The 20,208-nt window shown below is 41.4% G+C and overlaps 1 protein-coding gene across 1 annotated transcript in view; it reads right to left on the reverse strand.

Moving 5' to 3' along the window:
* Positions 1-20,208, reverse strand: part of doc2b (double C2-like domains, beta) — a 100,360-nt gene that overhangs the window by 5,146 nt on the left and 75,006 nt on the right. Inside the window, exons 4-6 of the mRNA XM_076102314.1 lie at positions 17,318-17,427; positions 13,878-14,004; positions 3,634-3,791 (exon numbers count right to left, since the gene is read on the reverse strand). Coding sequence (XP_075958429.1) covers positions 3,634-3,791; positions 13,878-14,004; positions 17,318-17,427 — 395 coding nt within the window. The remainder of the gene's footprint in view (positions 1-3,633; positions 3,792-13,877; positions 14,005-17,317; positions 17,428-20,208) is intronic.

Genomic DNA, 20,208 nt, shown 5'->3' on the forward strand with positions numbered 1-20,208 from the left:
TTTAAATATGCAAATGAGGCATTATGTAATGCTAACTTTTGGTGAATTTAGGAGACAAGTAGTGAAATAAATCTTTACTTTAGTCTGAAAGAAGACGTGTTGTGGAAGCAAAATAGCCAAATATCTTAAAATTGATCAGTGCCTGAAAATGATGTTTCTGCTTGTAGTGTCTGGTATGAAGCGTGCTACACTCAGTCGCCAGTTTATTAGGTACACCGAGCTAAAACTAACAGTCCTACGTTCACCAAAGTTATAAGGTTTAGTTCAGAGGATCCACGGCCTCTCTGAAGGCAGGTTGTGGTGCTGTTGAGTTGTATTGATGTACTGAGAGGTGTTTCTAATATATCTCATCTACCCTGAAACCTCTAAATGGGATCGACAAATCATAAGAAACATCTCTCGGTAAAATGCGGGCGTAGGCAACCTTTGAACGCGGCAGCTAAACTGATGGCACGAAATCGATAAGTGTGCCAGATAATTTATTGGAGATGATGAAGAGCCCTCTCATCTGCATGCCACATGACCTTTTATACAGCCATTGGCAGTTTGATTGGCCCAATCCCAGCGTCCCCCCCTAAGGCCTCAAACCCTGAACCCTCGGGGACTTCACTGACGTCACCTGGTGAGCGGTCGAGTGTGAGAGACCGGCGTGAATACGAATGGGACAGCACTTTGCTGCAACATATCACGTTGCCATGACAACGTCAAAAAATACGATGTACAATGGAGGGTATTCATCTTAACCGTGTACTCCCTGATTTGAACGTCTTCCAGGCTCTTTCCTCACAAGATGAGAGGTCGTTGTCAAATAATCCATTTACTCGATTTTTGTCAAAACGGCTTCAATGACAAATTGAAATGTTTGAGGAATAAATTAATAAATATCTTCTGATTTCAAGTGTTTTTATGTTCCGTCTTTGATTCTCAATGTTTCTGAGTAATGGTAATATTCCAGGCGGAACACACATGTACCGTCCTCTTTGTTTACGTCTCCATGCTTTCACTGGAAACTCCGTGTTTAACGTCACATTGCAATGAATTGTGGGTTCTTCCTTTTGGGCTAAAGTCTGCAGAAATGTGGACTTCTGGGTTAAGGGTTCATAAAGGGCTCAAAATGTCTGCGAGAGAGCCCTCACACACTCGAGCAGTTGGAAGCGGTATCAGAACTAAACCCCGCGTGGAGACTCGCCCTACTCTGCCTCTGATTGGCTGGTGCTCGTTGCCTTCTTTGCAGAATTCATGTTTATTGCTGATGAACGAGACGGGTGGAAGGTTGGTAGAGTTAATGATATCAACTCAGATGTAGATGTTTTCATAAAGATGGCAGCCTTTTTGTTTTCGTCTAATATATAATTACAATTATCATGGGAGAAATGTGTGTTTTTAAATGTGGCTATGCAAATTGCTTATATGGAAATAATAAAATTACACATTTGGTATCATAATTAGACTGAATGTTGATGGCACACTGATTAACAAGAACATTTTCAAAAAGTTAGCTGAACCCTGAATGTATAATGTAACCTGAACATAATAACCTTCATGACAGTTGCAATGATTGGGCTTCATTTAGGAGAACCTAATAAACTGGCCACTGAGTGTATGTTGTGGTTACTCGTCGGTTTCAGTTTTCCGTCTGTGAGTCGCTGGTGAAAACACATCGTTATATCCGATCGGTTCATAGACACGTCTGTTCTCGGTCCAGTATTTTGGGCTGTATCGGAGGCATTTCTGATACGGGTATCTATATCAGAACAACTCCAGTAGTGGATGTTGTGTATTACCTCTGTCCATTTCACAAAGAACCGTTTTGAGCAAAGCTAATTCTAACGGTGGTATACTTCAATCCAGTGAGCAATCGTAGTCGCTCGTCACATCCCTCTTTCCGTTTACGTGCTCACTGGACCTACACGGCCTTCAATGTCCAGAGGTAACACAGAGACTTAAAGGGAATATAAGTGGCTCACAAACTCACCCCAGGGGGAGTGGACGCTCAAATTGTTGTTGATGAGAATGTTGCAGAGAACCTAATTGTTGTCATGTAATAGAACTACCGACCCCGAGGCCAAACGAGCTGAAAGTGAAAGTTAGGATGCAAATAATGCCATTGCACCATACGATGGTTCTAAATGGTATTTCGCTCCAAATTGCTGCAGTTTTGCATTAAAATGCTTTTGCTCGGCAGCTGCGTGATGCAACCGAACATTTAAATATATCTTAACCTCTAAGCTTGATGACAGTCCTTGAGTGAAGAGCCATTACAGAGGGTTGTACTCCTCCACCGAGTAATTGATGTCTGCATCCTACATTCATACGACGCATGCATTTAAAGAATAAACGCAATAGAACAAAACCATTTGCTGTTCAGGTGACAGCTGTGATCCGATGCGTCAGATAGACTCTGCCGGTGAGAGAGGGGAGAAATCGTGCAGCCATGTCTATCTGACAGAGTATACATTTATTTTATTCCCTCTCACATGAGCTTGTCGGTAAATCCATTATCTGCCCGTGTGTCCTTCAAGCTTCAGGGAGATTTTCTCAACCTCAAACTGTTGTAAAATTGTTGCCAGCCCCCTCTCCTCCGAGTCGCGCTTTTGTTCTCGGGGTGTGCAACGGCAGAGTCGGAAATTAATTGCACTTTCATTTCTCAGCCAGATGAAAGACTTGGGAAATGTTCAGGTGTGATAAATAGGACTCTCCTCCAAATTGCAGCCCTGCGGATGGCCTCTTGTGCTGCGTGTCTTTGGTGCAGCTGATAATCACAGGTAGCACCTCTTTTTCTGCTTAAACATCAGCACTGCCAGCTAATCCATCTCAGCTCTTCTGCAGCGCCTTGTACATCCACTAAAAATATCAGTGTTATGACGAGCAATGGGGGAAATCAATCGACACTGACGGGTGGCTTTAGCCCATGTGTGTGTATATCATGTAAGCTGTAAAGTGCTTCCTTTTAATGTACAAGTGCTTGTTTCACGGTGTATAAATTAAGATTTTAGTGCTTCAGGATGGTGACGGTAGTTTGACACTTTGACCATTATCTTGACAACTAAAAATGCAATTTGCTATGAAATATGATCTCAATATTCATGAAGCCCGGCGGCCGAATCTTAATGGTATTCGTGACCTCCTGAATTTTTTCCTCTAGTGCAAACAAAAGGCCAGATTTTGTCCTTGAGCAACAGTTTTGGGAAATATTCATGAATCATGAAATTGGTTGTGGATCCTGCTAAAAGCAACATAACTTAGAGTACAATGCAAACTTTAATCTATTAATTCATTAGTTGTCAACTATTAATTAAATAAGTCAGCAACTTTTTTGATAATCAAATAATTGGTTTGAGTAATTATTTCAGAAAAAAAAAATTTTAAATAATTTTTTACTGCTTTTGGAAACACTGATGATTTTTTACATTTTAAAATAAATAATCTTTCATTGCAGCCCTAACTTAAAGAGCACAGTCTTATTGCAGACAGAAATAATGGCGCAAACTATGACATTTAGTTTAAGATAAACCAGAATCACAAATCAGAATGTGGTATGAAAGCAAACCAGCTGACGCTCCTATAGGTTTTGCTGTAACGGCTCCGGTTTCTGTTTCGGGTGTGTTTCTTTGCACGAGTCTGCATACTGACGTTTTGACGTAGGGGTCGGAGAAGCCGTTGGCGTCCATGGCGGCGAGGTGAGCGCAGCGTATGATGCCCACCACCAGGCAAGACTTCTGGGTGTTGTACTTGAGAGAAATCATGATGCGTCCTCGTTCCTCCAGGGACTTGTCTTCTGTCTTGTTGACCTGCAGTGGTGAAAAGGACAATGTTTAGTTTTCAGTTGAACACGTGCAGGCATTTATGCCACCGAGTGGCTGCCAGCCAGCCGCTCTGCTTCATGCCCAGCGCCATTTGCAACAGATTTCTCTCATTTCTGGCATCGTCCTCATTTGATTAAACCAAAGCTTTGATTTCCAACATGCTGTTAATCCATGTAGACAACAACATTGTTACATGGAAATGTTCTCACTCATGGATTTCATTCATTTTTTAGATCCTAACAGTTTGTTTTTGCCATGTTAAGCATTTTGTGAAAGTAAGTCGATATCATAAAAAGTCTTCAGCGACTTCTTGACAGTTGTGTGTCCTGAAAATCAGCCGTACACTGATTGGCTGATTAATGGCACCTCCGTTGTAGATGGTGAGTTAATAGCCTCATCAAAATTAATTTGACATCTTCTTTAGGGACGAGACAAACATCTAAACTGACACACATCAGGCCTTCTCACTGATGAGTGCAACATTCAACAAGAGGACCAAACTGTTCACGTCCTGCCGAATGAACGCAAACATTTTTTGTCTTGATTTGACATTACAGGTGATTTTTTTTTGGTAATTTTGCACGCTATGATGTCATTTAAAACCATGCAGTGTGAATGTGCAACAGCTTGTGCTATTTATCCGTCTTCCCAGAAGATGGCTCAATTTATACAGGCTGGTCTCATCCAGCATTCGTGGCTTTAGCTAGTAAAAACAATGCGTCTTAATACGTAGATATTCCACAAAATGATTTTGTATGTACGCCTCGTAATCATGAATGAGGAAGTATAAAGAACGCACAAGCCCACACCGGGCGGGAGGGAGGTGGATGGGTCCAACAAACAGCCATCTTTCAGAGACCGCTGTTCAGTTCCCGTGTGAAACGAGAAGTCAACGTTGATTTATTTGTCACGTAACTTGCACACTTCTCTAACGTAATGTGGTTATTTTAACCCAAATGACAATCTTTTCCTAAACCTAACCAAGTAGTTTTGTTGCCTAAACTTAACTGAACTAAGTAATTAAAAATAAGGCTATCAATAACCCCCCTCCTCTTATTTATACTGTCCCGTGTAATGCCTTTTAGTTGCCACATACTTTATCTTTTATTACTCAAGAGGATTACATGAACGTGCTCTAATTTAAAAAGTGTAGCCTGATTAACTTATTTGGTTGGTTGAACGATTGAATAGCTCATTCAGAGATATTTTGAATATCTTCAAGCTGGCAGTTCTTGGAACCAAAGTCCCTTTCCAAGCCCGAGACCAACTATCTGATTAGTGAGTCAGTTTTTACCTAATGGTTAATGCTTAGCCTCTTTTCACATTCTTTCACTGCTTCACTGCTTCACAGAGCACTCCGAAGAGAGAAACATACTTGAGCATATGACTTTTTCGTGGTTCCTAAAGAGCTATTTAAGCTTTGTTTTTTCCGCTGCTTTACCCAATGACTTAGAAATGCAATTTACCGGCAAAAGTCCCGCAGCTGCTGATTGTGTGAATATGCACTGGGCTTTCCTCTACACCAGCATTCATTCTTTACCACATATACAGTATAAGACCATTCATATCAGCTGAGGAAATGCACAGAGAGGCTTAACGACTTCACGCTTATCAATGGCTACTTGAAAGTGCATGGACTAGTGGAAATGTGGGAAATGGGACTGAGAGTTCTCTTACTTTGGTTTGTGCTATTTCAAATTGATATGCATTAGTTTTTCCCTGTCTCACTCTTCCTCTCTGTCTCTGAAGCGAGGGTCTCGGGACCGAGGGTGTTGAATGCTGTCTAGATTGTGAAGCCCCTTCAGGCAACTTTGTGATTTTGGGCAATATAAATGAAATTGACTTGATGACAAATTACCTCACACCCCAGAGCTAAGCAATACAGTTAAACCTAAGCGACATATAGTTCTAATACTTTGCATCTTGACATGACAATGAGGGCGGAGCTAAGTATATGCTGAAAAAGATATTGTTGGGCAACCAAAAATGTTACATTAACTTTCATGAACTGAAAACACACTGTGAATTGGTTAAAGTTGACGAAAACACGGACAACTCCGAGACCCGACAACGTTATGGTAGCAACCTTTCAATCACCGTGTAGCCCCGCCCTAAAGCATCCCCTGCTTTATGGTCTGTTTGACTCTAAATGGACCATAATGTACTAAATGAACATCATGCTGTATTGAAGAAGACTTGAAACTAGAGATTGAGACCATAAACTCATGTTTACAATGTTTACTGAGGTAATAAATCAAGAGAGAAGTAGAGTCATTTTATCATAGACTTCTGATTTGTTTTCGTCCAATGCAATTTAATGAGAATTCTCCGCGTCCATGCATGTCCATGTGTTGCAAGTAGATACACAATGGGAACAGTTAGCCAATGTGTTGCATTCATATATGTATTATAAGAACTGAATACTGGATCCTGAGATGGTGCCCATCAATGAAAAACGCTCACCAACCTCATAATCCAAACAACTTGTCTTGCTTTATGCTTTGCTCCATTATGGCTCATGCACTCACTGGGGTGACATCACGCACATTCAAAACCCTTTTTTACAATTCCATGTCGCCTGTCAACAGTTTTCAAAGGTGAATGAATTCCTACAAACTAAATTGATTCCATTGAAAAATGCTATCATCAAATAATAATAAGAAACATTTAAAGCAGCTATAATCCATATTTTTTAATAATGTATTAAGTGACGATGTGGAAAAAGCCTCCTCTAGTGATGAACCTAATCTGAAGCTCCCCTCTGCTTTATAGTGACTTTCAGCTTATTATTTAGCTGTCCAGTGGGAAATTGTACTATTTTGGTTCACTCTCGCTGCTCTTTTGTTGTTGATTTAGTCGCAGCAGGCATCTGCCGTCAAAAAAATCAGCTATTGCAGGTTTAAAGAATAAAAAAAAAAAGGTTTTGTAGCAACCTTTACAACCTTGTAATGGCATTTTTTTTTCTTTTTACATTTTCAAATCCAAAATAATTTTACAAGCTCGAACAAGTCTGTCTGAATGCATGTCTGCAGCTATGAAAAAGCTCCAAGCAGTGGTCTTTGTTGCAACACTCACGCATTGACTGAAGAAACACCGACGCCCGTAACATTCACAAGCGGTATAAGAATAATAAAATGAAGAAGAAAAACAGGCCGAACGTCTCTGCAGACACAGACTTGTACTGTGTGCAGGAGACGGTGCTCAACAAGCTGTCCAGCGGTGTCCACAGCAGGGTACTAATCAGATATCTCCAGGGAACCGACTCTCTCTCCATGAATCACAGATGACTTTTAAAAGACGTCTCACTGGACTTGTGGACTCGGCATCCATCTCGTCTGGCATGCCGACATGTTTCGGCCGCCGCCTCGGTTTACTGTCAAATCCATTTAGTCCCGTCTCTTCTTCTGCTGTTTATCAGTGTTTAGGACATCCCACTGTTGTTTCTGCCTCTCCGTCTCCGTTTAACAAGATGTTCGGCGGGAAGTCTGTGGCAAACCAAGAGGCTGACAGGAATACAAGAGTGTCGAGATGGAAAGCGAGGGAGGAAGTACAAACCTCAGGCTGCCTTGATGGCATCAAGGTCCTGACAAGTGCTGACATCTTTTCAGCACTGTCGTCTTTTCCATTTCACACTCGCAGATCATCCATGCACCTTGGCTACTCACCTCCTTTCTCTAACGAATCACTTTTAAGATGCTATATTTATGAACTTATACAAACAAATAGACTCATATTAAACTGACAATTCAGTTAATGACCATTCAACATCATTAATCGCGAGAAAACTAAAGCTACATGGGCCTCTGCTCTTCTTTGACTCTGTCTGCTCTCTGTCTCTGCTTTCATGGACGGATTACTGAATGGGCCTACTTGGCACAGACCCAGGGGCCCAAAATGTCAGGGGCCCTTTAACCTACAACATGTCACTCAAAGAAACCAGGAAGAGACTCAAAATGACCACAAAGACAAATACACAACTACAATGACACAAAAAACGAACACAGAGAGACACAAATCACCTTAAAGAAGAGAGATGCACAACAGCTGTGGAAGAGACAATGAAGACACTAAATGACCATAAAGAGACACAAAACAACTACAAAGAAGCAAATGCTCACAAAGAGACACAAAACGACGATAGAGAGACACAACATTACCATAAAAAGGGTCAAAAAGACAAAGCTAAACACCTACAGTCTGCATGTCTCGATCCTATGCCGCGGTAGAGGTGGTGGGGCCTTTTCCGTTCGTGTGCCCAGGGGCCCGTTGTCTCATAATCCGCTATGTTTTATTCTGTGAGCTTCCTTTTCCTCTTCCCATCAATCTGCTCAAACATAAAATCTACTTAATAAACAAACACACTGCTGTGCAGTAGTGTGTGCTTAACATTTTCCAGCTAATTGTCCCATTGCCGGGGGGAAAACTCAATTAAGATCGGCTGGAGGATGTCCATTAATTAAATTTAACGCACAGTATAACCGGACACCTCCGACGTGACTGTCTGAACATCATTCTAAATGAATGTAGCTGCTGAGCTAAATAATCGAGTGAGATATACATCGCTCTCTCTGCATCTTTGTTTTCTGTAACTCCACAGGCTGCAGAGGCAGCAACCCAACACAATAATATTCCAAGTGTTCCAGGTATTACTCAGCCCCTTAGGGGTTACCAGGGAAACAGCGAAATTACCTGGAAAAAAGGTCAGGTGACATCCCAGGATGAAGGGGGGGGTTTTCCTTTGACTGAGCCAGGAATCAATTCCAATTTCTTAACGTACAGTTCGAGGTGGAAACCCGTAATTAACTGCCACAAGTGGCAACCTCTGCCCATCTCCTGACGTGCTGAGATGAGCACAGGTATTTTTACTGTGCCGCAAATCATTAGCAAGCCTCTTTGAAACAATGCTTTGTTAGTTCAGGATATGAGGCTGTAAAAGTGTGTAGCAGGAAGCTGGGCCAAAGCACCATCTCCTGCCAATGTCTTGGTTGGATCACTGAGATCAACACCTCTCAGAGAACAGTGGGACTCGCCGACTATTGTGCTGATGCAGAAGAAGAAGGTTTACAGGCCACTGGCATTCAGTCTGCACACGCACTAACATATTCCACAGAGAGGTTAAAGAAAGCGGTGCTGATGAGAGAAGAGACACAATCCCAGAAGAGAACCTGGTGCTCAAAGGCGTAAGGATGTTTTTCTCACTAAAAGAATATTGCTTAAAATAAATAAATAACAAAAACGAGACAAAAACATTAAGTATAATGCCCCTGGGTGCTGCAATATGAAATAAAAATGTAAAGTATTTTGATTTGATATTTTTACCTGAAAACTCGGTTTCAAATCTGAAGTTTTTCTTTGTAACATTTAACAGTCACGTCTAAAAAAAATCAAATAAAAACTTTGGGATAAACATTCTAAATGATACAAATCAAGAGTTTAACAGTCAGAAACTCTGCTATCTTCTGTGCATAAATCTCTCATGTGAAACATCCAACATTAGTTATATCCCTGTGGACCGTGAATACCCACAGAAAACATTATGGAAATCCAGTCAGTGGTTGGAGTTTCCTTGTTGCCAAGTCACGCCACTGCAGCATCTCCAGGAGCACTTATTAAAGCCGCCATAATCAATATTTTCTTTTATTAACGGATCACATGACATGTGAAAGGGTTCGCTCATAGTGACGATCCTCTGTGGTTCCCCTCAGCTCTACTGAGATTTATAGCGTCTTTCAGCTCATTGTTTTTTGGTTTTACGGCTCATAACGTTGCGGTTTAGAGCAGAACTGCTCTTATATCTCCACTGTACATTTACCTGACCAGCCCCAAGCAGCAGATGGACAAAGTTAGTGACTAGCTGGTGCACACAGTGGAGCATTAAGAGATAATGAGCCTGATATTTCCCTTGGTAGTTGGTGGAGAACAAAACCACTCACCAGATGGCCAGAAATAGAGAACTTCAAATATTGAACCGCAACAATTTTGCCACTAATAACTTCATAAGATGATAATTTGTCAGTGTTGCGTTTACCCCAAGTGGCCAACGTTAGTGCAGGTTTAATGCAAAGAGCGTCAAACCGGTTGCTTTTTGCATTGGGGTGAATTTGATCCCTCACTGGCTTCCCACCACAGCCACGGACCAACCTGGGCTTCTAAAGCTGATGATCCTATATTACGAAACTGCAATCTCAATTTCAACTGTTTCACATAGTTTTTTGAATCCCGGATTGAGTTTGTATTTGGCGTATCACAAATAATCAAATTCAGGGGACAGAGCCCACGTTCAAGAGAATATTTTGATCTGAAGCTCGTGGTGTCATTATTATAATGTAACGATCATCCTCTGGGGACCATGAACGTCCATACTGTCACAGTTCACTTTAAGACCCCACCACTAATTACAGATTTTCCGATACAATTTATTTTTCTTCACGCCGAATCTGACACCTGAACTTGCATATTGGCTGATTCTGATTGCCGAATACCGGCAATAAAACTTTTTCAACAGCGGTTTACTACTTACCCTGTTTGAATAAGATATGATTGCTATCGTTGTCGTATGTCCTGGCTCCGGTTAAACCCTTTGTGGAACACGAACAAACGCATACAGAGAATGAATGCCATATAACTTTGTTTTATTGTCTAGTTTGGCAGATTTTCCTGTGTTAAATATTGCCATTTTGCTCACATTTTGAATGCTCTGGCCAACACTGCACTCTCATCTTGCACTTGCCAGATCGGTATTGCACATGTGCAATTACTGCTGTGATTTATTTCAGATGCAGTGATTGTTTTTTTCCGGTGCTGATGAAGAGTTACACATGTTCAGTACAAATCCTGCAGGATGTACTGATCGGGTAGCCAGGGACACGTGTTGTTATTGTTTCTTTGTAGCATAAATTAGCTAATAAATGACATATCGTGGTGTCAGATTGGTGCACATCCAGCATTTTAGGCTGTATTGGAGGCATCTCCAGGCACTGGAAAATCGGTTTTGGTACAACTCTCACACTAATTGGGCCACAATCTTTTTTGTGTGCCCTGTCCAGCAATTCAGCACAGTAGCAACATTATTGCTTGTTCTGAGCTTCCAGGGCAGACAAATTAACATCACTGGTTTACATGAACTGTAATGAGACAAAGCGCTTTTTTTTCCTCCAAAATCAGGAATTAAACCAGCAGGGTGAGCTTCAAACTTGTGGCCATCTCTTAGAATTAAGCCTTTCATTGTCCAGCTGAGCTGAGGGAATGGAGAAATGTACTGCACAGAGACACGGATCCAAGATTCATTGCCAGATTAGTCTGCTGGCTCCTACACAGGTCAGCCCCTCTGCTGTCTGCTGGTGCCAATGCTAAGGGCAGATCCAGGCTTGAGGCTGGCAGACATATCCATTAGATAGAAATGGGTGAATAGTCACAATGTTTACAAGGACACAGCTGCCCGGCTACCTTCAGATTAAAACATACAAACCGCTCCTCTGTCTTCCAAAGACCTCTATGTGAGCACTTTTTATCTTTTTACTGTGGTGACAATGGAGGCGCTATCCTAAAGGTTCTTAGCTCATTCAAGGGTGCGTTTTAATGTAAAAACTTAAGCAGCACTATAAATTCCCAGGGGTCACAGATAAGATAAATCAATTTAAAATGGTACGCTTTTGGTAGATTTAAATTTTTTTTTTTTAGAATTTTAGACTTTAAAATCCTGTAATTATTTTACAAACCACCATTAATACCCGTTTCCCTCCAAAATCAGAGCTAGCGAAACACTCTTTTCCGAGTGTGAATGCCGTGCAGTTGCATTGGCGTGTCATGGTAGATGTCACATAGGCAACTAAAGCAGAGTTGGTAAATAGTGAAAATGTTACGACGGTTACTTCTTTATTTATATGTGCTCCTGTCTTTCTTTTAAACTCTCAAACCAGAGTTGGTGGTTGTTAAAACAGTGGGAAGTCTAACAAAGAGAGTTAATGAAGTGTGCTTTGATGATCAGCGAGGTAAGATGACAAGTTGTCTCACTGGAGTCTGCTGGCTTTGAGGAGAGCATATTAATTGTATGTTTTTGAACGTTCTTTAAACACCCCGGGCGTGATGAATAATCAACGCAGAAATGCCAAATATTGCCTGTGAATAATGTCAACAGCTTTTATTGTGAAGTTGAGAGCGGAAGGAGTGGATCTGGTCTGCGATGGTCTGGTCTTGTTCCAAAAAACCAAAGTGCATTAATACCCGTCACTACTGCAGAGTCATTTGTCCTGGGAACAAATGCTGATTGTAGCCTTGAAGACAGAAGACAGAAGCCAGATGTTAGCGGGTGTTAGCTTGTGCTTGTCCAGTGGGAAAGAGGCTTAAGACAGGCACTGCTAGCTGCTGCATGAGATGATTAAATTGCCCGTGCTATATTCTCCTCAGCACAGCATCCAGAACATCCTGTGTTGAGTCGGAACTCCTTATCTGCTACTTCAAGAGCAAGCGGAGCAGAAATTGTCTTTCCTTTTTTCTCTCTGTAACCAGCATCCGTCATAGCTTCCCTTTGCCTTGAAGCATTTCTATGAGAAAATGGCCATACTGTGCTTTATACTCACCCGTTGCTAGGGTAAGACATTTGACAGGATGTTCCAAAATGGCAAAAAAAAAACAACAGCTATGGAGTTTGACACAAACATCTGCTCCACAGCTTCTCTAAAAGCCACTGCTGCATGTGGTGATGGTCTGAGCTACCAGACCCAGTAACACCTCCTCCAGGGTTCTGCTTCCTGAATAGATGTGCAGTATAAGAGTTACCAGCATGTGCAGAGTAAAGCCATCCAATCTCTGCTGTTGATAGCTGTAGAAAAGCTACTATTTGAAGCTGGTCTACCTTCAATTTTCTAAATCATTTTCACATTTAGTCGCGGTGAAGGTATGGATTCAGCTGGAAACATCGTGTCAGGATGTGCTTTATGTAGTGGAGGCTATGAAAATACTTGAGTGAGGGATCAGCACTGACAGAATCTATTCCTATTGTCATCACCTCACAGATAATCTTAATTAAACCACAAAGGTGTAGAGAGCTGTTGCAAATTATAACTACCAATGATTTCATACACACACAAAAAGAAAGTGGATTTTTAACCATCACTGCCGTCTTCTGGCACTATTACTCTGTAGTCATGTAGACAAATTAAAACCATGTGAAATATAGTCTGTTTGGAAGTATACCATGTATTTACATTAAGTAAACCTTGACAAAATCAGAGTGTAGACTGTTGAATGTGCCGTGGCTGTTTCATACGAGCATATTTTGTGTTTTTGGACGCTGTTTCACACTCCCACATCGACAACAAAGCATACGAGAGGAGCATACACAAAGCAGTGCTCTGTGTATGGGTGATCCAGAATTACACAGTATTCCTGTTTTTTTCTAACCATAAACTGTGTAGGCAATTTGAAAAGGATGCTCAATCACAGTTCAATGATACTCCACTCCACTCCCATGTTCTCACCGCACATAATCCACTCCCGCTCCCCACTCATGGGCTCAGAACCCAAAGGAAAACCTCACGGATGCTGTTGTTTGTACTGATGTTCTTCTTGCAATTACCAGCACGTAATTGTGGGTTCAGATTTAAGCTTTTATGTTAGTTTTTCTGGGTATTTCAATTAGTTTCCAATCACATGCTGTTCCTGTGAACAGTGTTATTTAAAAGGTGATTTGCTGGCAACGGTTCAGCATCATTTTTGTATTTACACAACACTGAAACGCTAGAAATGTTGTTTTTTATCGTTATAATAATCCCTTGACAATAAGAAAAATTACTTGGGTATTGCATTTACAACACCCTGAATAAAATGTTACAGGGGTAGTTAAGAAAGTGCGGCTACATTGCAGTAAGCCACAAATATATTGATAAAAAAAATGATTAGGTTTGAGAACAAAGGTTATCAAGTGAACAATAAATACGAAGCTAAATGTAACACTTGTTGCTAAATGAAGTACTGTGTACTTATCCAACTTTGTCTCTGATCACAGTTGCTCTTTTTAAACACAACCACCTGAAACTACCTGAAAGTATCTGTGTGATACATTGAACTTACAGGTAATTGTTTCTCCAGGCAGTTGTTGAAGTTTTTGATTTGGTTGGGCTTCAGCTTCTTGAGCGGGATTCTCGTTTCCCCGATGAACTCGTTGTGTCGGAATTTGTCCTCATCACACACTGAAATCCTGAGGGGAGAAGAGCAGAGCAGGGAGAAGGATGAGAATGAAGTGAGGCTCAGGTTAAAGTTGTGCTGCTGAGAGGGAGGCTGTAAACCATAAAACCAGTCATTTTCCACCCGGAGTCGATCATCCTCCATCACAGGGATTCAATTCTCACCAAAACTCCTCACGTCACTATAAACCTGCCCCCGCCGACTCTCTGGGCCTCCACAGCACTGAAGCAAAACACCGGTAGCTCTGCAGTAAAGCAGCTCAAAAGACTTTTGTCGGACTCGATCAGCATGACAGCCGACGATGGGATAATTACGCTTTAGGAAGCACTCGGCCATGTTTGGATCAAAAGACTTTAAATATTCTAAAGTGAGAGGTTGAAGAAGTCGAGAGGTATTTCAGGTGATAGAAAAATGATGTTCTGCTCATTTCAGAGTCATTAAAAACCAAATCACGACTTTAACTTGAACATATCTCGCTGTGCTGATCTTATTTACTCAATTAGTGCAGCTTGAATGGAAATGTGCCGTCGTGCCGTTAGTCTGTTTACTTATTAGTATAATGTGATCATTTTCTATCTGTTTCCACCGAACGCATAAAGACAACACTGTTTTCAATGCATGACAACAGCCTCAAGTGTATGTTTTGCGAGTGTGTTTTTCAATCACCAATAAGAAGAAGATCCACTCTGTTCCACAGTATGACTGCGAAGGAAAGATAATGACCGATGGATGAACCCAAAGGCAGCTCTCGATTCACAACCACTGAGCACACATATACGGTACACTTTAACTTTCCAGACCGGAGATCTATGTTCCTCGCCACCATTTCATTACATTTATAATGAATGTCAATTATTGGTGTGGGAATACGCTGCTCTCGGCAGATCTACGTCTTCAATAAATGCAGAGGGCGAGTCCCTGACACGACATGATTCACACTTCGTCAGGCTCCTGTAGTGGAATGCTGTTTGCTTCAAGTGTTTTTCTGCCGTATAATCAGCCGACACGCAGAGAAAAAACATGCAGCCGATAGCATGAGTGATAAGTATTAGCACTGTAGCTTGTAGGGGATGCGGTGTAATTAGAATCACAACGGATACAAAAAACAACTTATCTGCTACAGTGCATGGACAGGTGGTGCTGAATTCAAATTTTAATTTAGAAAAAAAGAAATGAACAGTGTTGTCTGGGAATGTGGAGGCTTTTCTCACAGTATTGTTCAATGGTTAATGGAGGAGCTGTTATCTGAGTAGGTTGTGTGAGTTGTGAACTCGGTGCAGTAAAAATGCATATTTTTCTCTGCTCTGCAAAACACAATCACCATAATATATTTGCAAAGCATTGATAAGAGCGTCTGTTAATAGCAGTGATTCAACAATTACTTACTACATTACTACAAGAAATGAGGATGTTAGAATTAATAATTACATTTGAAATAATTAGAAGTAATACAATCTAATTTGAATGACATGTTGATCACGATGGTGAATTGATGAGTGCTTGAGCGTTCCTCAGCCATTAATCCAATAAATCTACATTTAAATACTGCGCAGATTTTTTATTCTCACTTTGTTTTGTTGGCATGTCTATTCATTGCGTCCAAAAGTCCAAATTTATCGAAAAAAAAGAGAGATGTGATCATTTCCAAGCATCACAACATGTTTTTATCTTACGAAATATTCTGCTTCAATCCACATTCGTTCAAAAACAACTTTTTCACTGTCGGGGCTTCAGCCTCGGTGAGCCGGTGCATGAGCAGCCATAGCCCAGAGAATCGTGCGATAAAAATGTAAGCGCAAAAGCAACGGATTACCTCATTAAGCAGCATCATCAGTAACGATATGCAACAGGAAGACCACCAAAGGAGATATGGATTATGGCTGCCGGCGCCGCTGATCCCTGCTGTAGTTGCTGAGGTATATTCCTCTAAACCACAAATGTCAACCTCATGGTGGCGCCAGAGGAAACGTCAGTGCGGTCCAGATTCTGGGGACCATGAATATTTGTGCAAAAACCTTTTTGGCAATCCATCAAATCGTAGTTAAGATATTTTGATCTGGACCAAGCGCACGACAGAAAGATTAACAGCCTGACAGCCTAAAAATGGCATGGCCACTACGCCAATCACTTTCTCCCAGTGTGCAACAAACATACAAGACTGCTGGGTAATATCATGAGCCCCCGGCACGAATCGGAAGTCACAGCTGTAGGTTAGGAGACAGCACATTAAACACACACAGTAGTTTCTTAGATTCTTGGGGGTTAAACAGAAAACTAAAGCAAAATGAAATCCTCCACAGCATGCAGCCCACCTATCATTGGGATACATATTCTGTACTGTAGCTACCAAAAGTGATTACGCATTTGATTATATAACCTACTTCTACTACAGTGTTAACACTTTGGTAAAAATAAAGGAGCAAAGAACAGTGAAGTAACACTTCCATTGCGTAACGGTGTCATATTTATCACGAGAAGCAGACGTTTCTGCTGCAGGTTTGCAGTCTATTCTCAGGTGTTGTTAAATAACCAAAAACAGGAAGTTATCTCAAACAAACAACGTGCTGTTGGGAGATTACACAAACAAAAGGATTTCCCCGGCCCTTAAACTGATGGGGGGGATCACGCGGTCCGGTTCGCCCCGGCACCGAGACTCATCATAGATCGTAGTGAAGAAGAATACGCGGGATGAATAAGTCATGAAATGGCTGTTGTCACATACAGGCTGTAATGCAGTGATTTATCTCAGGAGCCACGAAGAAGAGAAACCGGAGGAGTCTGAAGCCTTTCAACACAAATCTAAAGCAGCTGACGCTTAAATATACAGAAACATGGAAAAGCATATTTTATCTCTTCCACTCTTTTTCATTCTTTCTTTAAATATTCTTCCCTCTTTTTCCCTTTGTCCCTTTTTATCTTTTTTCATTTCCTCAATGTCTTTTGTTTTCGTTCATTCATTCCCCTCCATTCCTCTAATTACCTCCCTCAGTTCCTTCCTTTCTTTTACTTCCATTCCTTTTATTCCCTTCCTATCTTTCCTCCCATTCCCTTTTGTGTTCTTTCCTTTTCTTTTCTTTCCTTTCCTCCCCTTCCATTCATTTATTTCCTCCATGTCCTTTACTTCCATTCCTTTAATAAACTCCCATCCTTTCATTCCTTTTATTTCATGTCTCCATTCTTTCTTTCTTGCCACACCTTTCCCTCATTCTTTCCTTTCCTTTCCCTGGTGTTCCTTCCACCTTTCTTCTTTCCCCATCATTGTTTCCTTCCAGTAGTTTTAGTCTTTCTCCTCATCCTGGGCATTCATTAGGTTGAGAGTAGCCTACCTGAGTGTTTTGCGGACCATATCCTCATCGGTGATGCCGTAGTAGGTCAAGGTCTCGCTCCAGACAGGGTTGAGTGTGTTGTGCAGGGTCTTGGTTCTAAGTTTATTGGCCTGAAAGACAAACGGAGAAGTTGGTCATTAAACAGGATTAAACATCTTTATTGATTAACTGCTGGTTCCCCTCCTACCGCTCAAGAGAGCTCATCCCTCAGGTGTCAAATATCCATTGAAATGTTGCCAGAATTATATAAACACCCCTAAAAATGTACAAAGCCTCTCCGCCCTCGTGGAAATTTGTCAATGCGTTGACGTCTGGTGGCACGCATGCAAACACCAGCTCGGGAAGGAAAAACAAACCGCAGACTCCATTTACATGAAGTGACGGGCGTAATCAAAGCAACGCAGGAAGACAATGAAGTTATAAGATAGTTACGAGGGCTCCGCTCATGCTCAATCTGTTCCCGTTTCTGTCAGCACCACATTTGCTGAGAAAACAATGTTCCAATTATAAACAATGCAACAATACTGTCCATGAACAACACCTGAGAACACACAGCTAAGGCAATTAACACCGCACGTCATTGATAAATGATGATGCATGCATTCAATGAGACAAGCGACACATCTTAAGATCCATAGAAAATAAATAGAAAGCTAAGAGGTAAAAAAAAAAGTGGAATAATGCACCATTTATCAAAAAGAGAAGTTCAAGTACAGCCGGTTCCAATATCCAATCCACAACAGAAATAAAAAAAGAAAAAGTGACCCGAGCTGAGACTAAGGCCAGGATTCCACCGGGTCTTAGTCCGCGCTGCTTTCTGGGTCCCTCCGCCTCATGGACCGTCGTGGCTGTAGCGACCTCAAGGTCAGCTTGGCTAACCCCAGCGCCTCCGTCTCCGGCGCGTCCGTCTGCTACTCAATCAGCAAGCTAACGAGCGCTAGCGAACGAGCCAAGCGGTGATTGAGAAAACGTAACACTCCGGCTATACACACTTTGTCACAGCGTAGGAAAACACATCGGTACCTCCAGATAATCGGTCGTTAAACCTGATGTTGTGATGTTGTGATTGATCTACAGTCACAGAACAGACTCGTGCTGTGATTGTAACGCTACACTGTGGTTACTGAACGATAGATGCTGATTAGTGGCTGTTAACATTCTTTTATGTCATGACTTAAATTAGTCCCAATCTGTCGAGTCTATCTCAGAATTAATCTTGACAATTAGGTCTGATTTGAAACAGTAGATGGCCTTCTGAGACAATTTGAACCCCAAAATGCCCATTTTTATACATTTTGCGAGAAATGTCAATATACTGTATATAATATAATACAATACATGTATATACATATATGTATATATATATGTATAGTTTATATATAAAAAACACTTTGAAGTGTTCAGTTCCTCTTTAAATGGTTTTACTTTTCTGTCTGTTTTTTGATGAAAATCAGATCTACAGACAGACACTGCGTTATTGTGGTGTATCTACTTCTAGATCTGTCATGGGTGTGTCAGACAGATTATCAAGAAGTGCATTAATAAGCACCAGACTGTTGTAAAGCGTTTTCACTGACTGACTTTGTCAGAGTTGCATCAATTGCAATCCAGCGAGGTGTTAAAAATGGCCGTGACAAGCAATTTAAACAATAAGCTGGTTGTGATTTATTTACAAGTCTGATGGCAGCGATCCTCGTAATAAGGCTCTCGCTGACTGTTTCTCCCTCAATCAGTGGGTGATTCCCACAGGAAGGGTGTTGAACACACAGATGCACCGAGCATTCAAAATGATGTGTTTGTGGCTGATAACACGAATGCAAATAACACTGTGGCGCCTTCAAGATTGAACGGGCGTTATCAGGCTTCATCAGCCTCATGGTTGTGGGTTGGAAGGGGCCGACTGGTAGTTTCAGAAGGCCGTTATCATCCATGCACATGATCGATCAACCGATACGAATAGAAGACGATGACGCTGACATCTAGTGGCCGCTGACTATGACGGGTGTAAAGGCCTTTAGACAACGGGGGCTTTTACTTTGCACATTAATATATATTTTTATATCAGTTTTTGTCACGAGCACTTTGAAACAAAAACGCGAATATTACACGGCAAAAAAGGGACATCCTATTATTCTACGAGGTCGATTTTTCTGAGCTTTCGCACCACAAAAAAAGACATCAACCAATCACGCTGTGCAGAATGGACAATGTTACAAGAAGACATTGCAATGCTCTGTAATACGAACCAAGACGGCAAACTTTATTGTCCCCTTGAGACTATGTTTGCAGGCTAGTATTTCACATTTTATTTCATTTAGCCGGTACGCCCCCCGGGGTGTCTGCTGACGTTGTATAAGAAGCGATAAAGCCCACATAAGGGTGCTGGGGCGATAGATGGGTCAAACGAACTAGTACTTTCTATTGCTGAACTATTTGTTCTCGACAGAGTAAAGACATTTACAGCTGTGCATTGGACGTGGGTTAGAGAAGTGGACACGCTGTGGACTCCAGTTAATGTTAACAGTACTGCAGGAGTGAATATTACAAGAATTCCCCAGCGTAGATGCACGACAACAACACTAACATGTAACACAAAGATGATCTTAGTTCCAGTAGTAGTATTGATAACTGTCTAAAGCAATGTTCCCATCCTTGATGGTCAAGGTCTTCTAACTGTAGGGGGGGGCATCTTAATTATTTTAAACGGCCACCGTGTTATATTCTAAGTGGATTGTTGGCAGGATGGCAAAAAGCAGAAGACGTGATCAATAGCATTACAATGCTTGTGGACAGGGATGTCAGTACATCTCAGTGAAGGGGGTTGACCTGAAGTTGTGACAGGTATTTCATTAAAGCCATCCTTGAAATGACACCATGTCGGTTTGAAAGGC

Source organism: Anarhichas minor, unplaced genomic scaffold (genome assembly GCF_050575085.1).
Source record: "Anarhichas minor isolate MPS153535 unplaced genomic scaffold, ASM5057508v1 ptg000027l, whole genome shotgun sequence".
NCBI classification, from domain to species: domain Eukaryota; kingdom Metazoa; phylum Chordata; class Actinopteri; order Perciformes; family Anarhichadidae; genus Anarhichas; species Anarhichas minor.